Below are 6,263 nucleotides of genomic sequence, written 5' to 3'. Positions count from 1 at the left end.
CTCAAGGGAAGTGATTTCTTGGCATCATACAGGGGAATGCAATGCAGAACAGAATCTGCCTGCTCAGTATCTCAGAGGGCTGGGGACACAGGTGAACTGTGTTTAATGCTTTGCAACGTCTTAAATGTGTTCATGAGGACCTGAAACTTGAAAAATTCTTTTAGATTCTGGTAGTATCTTGCAGTATAGAATGTGTAGTTTACACACTGTACTTTTTTTGGCTGCTGTCAAGAAATATAGTTCAAAATGCAAATATCTAATTGCATATGAAAATATGAGCATACATACAAAACAGAAGCGTATGCATATTCAAAGTACTTCCTCCTTCACCATCACCTTGAGTGACGAGGTGTCACTCATCTGTAACTTGCATTAAAAATGAAACTTTAGCTAAATTATACAGATCATTTTGGGATGGTTGTCAGGAGAGATGTGTAACTAAAAAAAATTAGAAGTTTGGTAATTGTAATAAATACTTTTTTCCCCTCTATTTAAAATGCTAATTAAAAAAAGACAAATGGATCATCATGGAGTTTGTGCATCTAAACAAAATGTTAGTCAGTCCTTATTTATGACATACCCAAAGTTAGGACAAATGTAAATGATACTGCTGTCTGCTGTGAAATGAGATTGCATGACAGCTAAATGACAGGGAGAAGCATTTGAAGTAAGCCACTATGTGTCATCATCACTATTACTTGTTCTAAACTTCCTTAAAACAGCAGTTATCACTGACAGTTCAGCACCTTGGCACTGAGGTTCTCTCATAAGAAGCAAAGATCTGCCGCGATACCTCCCCATTTTTATAAGAAATTTTTCCCCTAAGTTCGCAAGTCAGCACACCAGTGTTTGTTTTAACCGTGTCCTTAGCTGCACAGACCTACCTGTCATGCAGATGCTCCTAAAATGTAACTTTAAAAGAGGCCAAAAATGAACGTTGTGAAATTGAAACAGTGTTCTGAATATGGTATGTTAGATTAAAGTAAGATTTTTTTAAAAATAAAACAGCATCAGGAATCACACAGTGGCAAAACTCAATGTCTATAGGTCAAAGAAAGTTAATGCTAAGTTAAAATAGTCAACCCCAACTGTAGTCATAACTTTTGAGAGAGTATGGAGGCAGTAGTCACGCACTCTTCTTCCAAAGTGTGGCAATGGACAGTTCAAGCACAAATCTCCTTTCTCAGGGTGCTGCCCTGCTGCTTTCCCAGATCAAAGTTTCGACTCTACCCAGGTGAGCCTCAGTTCACCAGCCACCAGCCAGACAGGGCAGCCAGCCTAGACAGCCAACTGTAGATAATCAAATCCTCAATTTGTACTGTAGAGGAACCTCTCATTTCCAACAGGTTAAAATTCAGCTTATGCAAACTCAGGTCTTTGTGCAGGTTTAAGTTTTGCATTTGTACAAATCCACCCGTTACTGGTGTGATGAAGCAGTTTATTGCCTACCACACCCCTGCTTGCTACCTTGAAACACATCTGTCCTTCCCCAGCCACGATGTGGAGTGTGGGGATGAGGAAGGAATGTCACCACTGCCGAAGGAGCAGCAGAGGAGAAGATGGATGCAGGAAAAGCCATCAAGAAATGAGGTGCAGCAGCACCTGACAGATTACATGGCTTAATGCCAGATCATAGTGATAATGGCAGGATTTGTGCAGGGGAAATAAAACATGGCCAGAGCACCACAGCAGGGGACTTCAGTTAGAGACAACGACACATGCTGGCCTGCAACTTTCCAAACTTCCCTTTAACAGCAGGACAGACTGAAGAGGGCTTTGACGCGTTTAGTGAAGAACCCTAGTCCTATACTGCTTTCTGAAACAGATTTAGCCTGCTGAATGAACTACCTGTGTTTTAGGGTATGTCAGTCATTAAAGGCTTTCACCAGTCTCTGTGTCTACAGGGTCTGTAGGAAGGTGTACCCTCAGCCTGACCCTGAGTGACACCAAAGCAGACATGTCACCTGCCGCTGATGGCTGGGTGGATTGTGCAGGCCCAAGAGAGCCACCCACCACCAGTGCAGGACTGGAGTGAACTCCGGGTGTAAGCTAGATCACAGAGTTTCACATTAGGGTCGGTGTCTTCAAGAATTTGTGGTAGAAAACGTGGTGCAAAGGCCGTTCAGTTCTTGATGGAGGTGAGCTGCTGCAGCCTGCGAACGCCTCAGGGCGCTGTGTGACTCCTGAGGGAAGCACTGCCTGTGGCACTGTGCAGGCACCGTGACACCTGCTCCTGGGGCAGCGCTGGCAGCCGAGCCGTTTCCTACTTGTGTCACGGCATTTCTCACATGGCCGAACAGGTGAACATGGACTAGTGACAGCAGAGATCCAATGGAGCTCATGGCGTGCTTTGAACAAGGACAGGCGCTTGGCACACCACAGCCCACAGCGGCCGGACCTGCCGCTCGTCCCGCTTAATGTGTCCACCTGCCATTTATTGTGACCAGTCTTGGCACACTCAACACAGCGTTCAACGCGCCGGGCTGCCGAGCCCTCTGCCCGGTGGGAGGCACGGAACCTATTAGGTTGGAAAAGTCCTCTGAGATCATCGAGTCCAGCCTATAGCCCAACACCACCTTGTCAGCCAGACCCTGGCACTGAGTGCCACGGCCAGTCCTTCCTTAAACACTTCCAGGGACGGTGACTCCACCACCTCAGCGGGCAGCCCATTCCACTGTCTGATCACGCTTTCTGTGGAGAATTTCATGCTAATGTCTGACCTAAACCTCCCCTGGCGCAGCTTGCGACTATGTCCTGTCTTCCTGACTATACAGCAGAGGAAGGGGCGATCAGCGTAAGCTGCAGAACCGGCCGAGCCCCTCGAGCGCCCAGCGCTAGGCAGCGGCGGCCCGGCGGGAGCGCGGGAGAGCAGGACCGGGCGGAGCCGCCTCACGGCGCGGCGGGACAAGCCGCCACAGCGCAGGCGCCGCGCCCCCCGCCCGCCCCGGCCGGTGGTGCCCGCGGGAGGCGGGGGCGGGGCGGGAGCCGGGGCCGGGCCTCTCCCTCCCTCCCTCCGTTCCCCCGCGGCGCTGCACTGCGCAGGCGGCCGCGGCGCTGGCGCGATGGCGGCGGGAGACGGCGCCGACGAGGTGCGGGTGCTGCAGAACCTGCGGGGGAAGATATGTAAGTGCAGCGCTGCGCTGGGGCCGAGCGCCGGGGCCGCCGTGCTCGGGTGTCGCTCCTGCCCCGGCTCCCGCCCTGGCTCCGCCGCTGCCGCTCCCTCCCTGCGGCGGGACGGGCGGGCGCTGGCGCGGCGGCCCTGGAGGCGGCGGGGCGGGGGCGGAGGGCGCGGAGGGGCCGCGGGTCGGGCGGCGCTGCGGCGGCCCGCGGAGGGGCTTTGTGGCGGAGCGGCGACACGTGCGGGGCCGGGCCGGGGTCTGCGCGCTCCCGGAGGGCGGGGGGCGGGATGGGTGGGTGACCGGATGAATGGACAGATGGATGGATGGACGCGGCGGGGCCGCTGGAGGCCCGGAACGGCTGGGAAGCATCCGTGGCTCCGAGGGTTCCCTTGAGTCACCGGGCGAGCAGAAATGCCCCCTCCCGCCCGGACCTCGGGCATCCGAGTCTGTTTGTTAGGCTGAAATTGCGAAATTAGCGATGTGCAGGAAGTTGGTGGTGGAGGGCTGTTCTGGAAGCGGTCATCACTACTCCCGTGCCTCTGTGCAGCGTGTGTGCGAGCGGGAGGAGGCGGAGAGAGGCCGGTGGCCTTGTTTTGGTGGCTGGGAAGTGCTGACTGCGAGCAGCGATGCCCTCGGTAACGTGGGAAGCCGGCGGATGGGCTGGAGGAGGGCCGGGGAGAGCAGATAGTGCGGTGCGGCTGGGGAGCACTTCAAAGCGAGCAGGAGAAACAGGATGTGGGGCAGCTTCCTGACGGTATCGGAATACATTCATAGCGCTCGGACGCGGCCCGTTTGTTTCCTTTCTCACGCAGCCCATCGACTTTTTTGAGAATGAAGCGAAACGAGTTGAATCGGGCATGGCGCTGGGGTTGAGAACCGGTTGTGAAAACATGTTGAAGGATTAGGTTTGGTGGAGGAGTGGAGTCGTGTTTACTTAAATACCGTCATGCAGCCTAGATGTATTTACCGTGTCTTCAGTAAATAGAAGACTGGGTCATGGGAACGGGAGACGGCCTGGAGTGGAGCTGGAGGTGCTCTTACTGCGGGGTGTGAGCGATAGGACGTGCTTGGGTAGGCAAGGCTAAAGACACGCTGAGATCTGCTGCTGTTAGAGTTGGCACAGGAATCATACAGCACAGCTAGCTTTTCGAAAAGAATTCTGCTCGTTTTGAGGTTAAAGTGTGAATTCATAGAATCATAGGGTTATGAAATTGTTTGGTTTGGAAAGGACCTTAAATATCTCTTTCCAGTGCTGCTGCCATGGAGCAGGGACACTTCCACACCTCAGAGCTCCATCCAGCCTGGCCTTGAACACTTCAGGGGTGGGGTATCCACAGCTTCTCTGGGCAGCCTGTGCCAGCACCTCACCACCCTCACAGCAAAGAATTTCTTCCATATATTTAACCTAAATTTCCCCTCTCTCGGTTTGTACCTATTACTCCTCATCCTGTCACTACAGTTCCTGATGAAGAGTCCCTCTTCAGCTTGCCCCCATCAAATACTGGAATGTTGCTGTGAGGTTTCCACACAACCTTCTGCAGGCTGAGCAGCCCCAACTTTCTTAGCCTGTCTTCAGTAATCTCTAGCAACCAACTTTTTATGTATTCTCTAGGAAGCAGGTCATAGTTCTCTGCTTACCACTGCTTTTGTCAGGTAACTGAATGTTTAAAGCTATGACACAACCACAGGCTCAACCCAGAACACACAAGTGGGACAATAAAACTGGTTTCAACACAAGTCGCAAGACATTTTGGTTTGTTCTTTAATGCTTAGTGGAAAAACTTTTATCAGGTTCAAGTATCACAAAATGTAGAACTCACTGAATGTTGTGTAGTCCAGTGCTGACAAAACCTTGTGACCAAAGATATGAAGCAGAATGGTATCAATAAATAAGGCAGCTTCAATAACCTTTAGCAACCAACTTTCATGCATCCCTAGGAAGCAGGTCATAGTCCTTCTTCCCAGGGAGTACTATGACCTGCTTCCTGGGGAATATATGAAAAGTTGATTGCCAAAGATGGACCTGTAAGAACCCATTTGAAAAATGAGTGGAAGTAACAGCTGCAGTGAAAGACGTGTCTTGAAACAGTGTGAAAATTACTTTATAAACTTACTTGTTTCTTCTAAGAAAAAATAAACTGTTTAAAAATTAGGTGAGTTAAATATGCTGTGGAAGCTAGGGAACCCTCTGATTCCTGGATGCTCTTTTGGCTTCTTTACACATCAAGTACTGTGTTATTTTCACTTCTTGCTTGTATTTCAATACTGTGTTTTGTAGGGGAAAACCCTCTGAATGAACAATAATAAACAAATGTAATAATGTAATCCTCCTTGATCTGGAGGGATTAGCAATAGCAGACCTCTCTTTGTAAAGCTGATCATAGTCTGAAGGAATTCCTTATAGCATGTTTCTTACAAGGAGAAAATACTTTATTGCCTGAACTTCCCTGGCAATTAAGACTTGACACTGACTCATTTTATGTGTGTTGCATGGGAGAGCATGGTAGTTTTAATGAGATGTTGTCAATTCTGTGTAATTCTGCATGGATAGAAAATGCCATCTGCAGAAAGTTGTTATTTATACTGTTGTTTTGCAATGCACAAATCGGTGGCAAAATCTGAATTTAATGATGTTATACAAATCATCACATATTAGAACTGAGACATGTTCTTAAAGGTGGCTTAAGCAGCCACTGCATACCTAGCAGTGAAGAACCTGAGAATGGACACATTTGCAGTCCCTTTTTTTGTGGGCTGTCAAGTGTTTGCAACCAGTCTCCTGCTTCCAGTTCTCAAGTAAGAGATGATATGAACTGATCTTACCTGTTTAAGACCCTGTAATGTTTTTGGAAAATGTAGTATTATGCTTAAGCAGGTTTTCACCAAAAATCCGCTGAAAGTCTGTCTTTTATTTTTGACAATGCTTTTGTATTGGTGGCTCTATTTTATGTGCCATAGCAATGACAAAAGTGCTTTACAAAGGTATGTGGTGTAGTGTTTCAAGCTGTGGCTTCTGTTTTTGTTTTATGCCGTACAGAAGTGCAGTAAGTGATTTTAGTTGCCTTGAATTTTGGAGTGTTTACTGAAACCTGTATTAGTGGCACACTTGGAAAAATGTCCCTGCTGTCTCCTAGAGCTCATATG

General features: G+C 49.3%; 1 protein-coding gene across 1 annotated transcript in view; it reads left to right on the top strand.

Moving 5' to 3' along the window:
- The first annotated feature begins 2,966 nt into the window (after positions 1 to 2,966).
- Positions 2,967 to 6,263, top strand: part of RASA2 (RAS p21 protein activator 2) — a 43,337-nt gene continuing 40,040 nt past the window's right edge. The window contains exon 1 of the mRNA XM_085069542.1: positions 2,967 to 3,123. Within this exon, the coding sequence (XP_084925668.1) occupies positions 3,063 to 3,123 (61 nt within the window). The 5' untranslated portion in view covers positions 2,967 to 3,062. The remainder of the gene's footprint in view (positions 3,124 to 6,263) is intronic.

The sequence above is a fragment of the Lichenostomus cassidix genome, chromosome 9 (assembly GCF_008360975.1).
Source record: "Lichenostomus cassidix isolate B80296 chromosome 9, HeHo_3.0, whole genome shotgun sequence".
In the NCBI taxonomy this organism is placed as follows: Eukaryota; Metazoa; Chordata; class Aves; order Passeriformes; family Meliphagidae; genus Lichenostomus; species Lichenostomus cassidix.
Note: the sequence above shows the minus strand (reverse complement) of the source record. Positions and strands in the feature narration are given on the sequence as shown.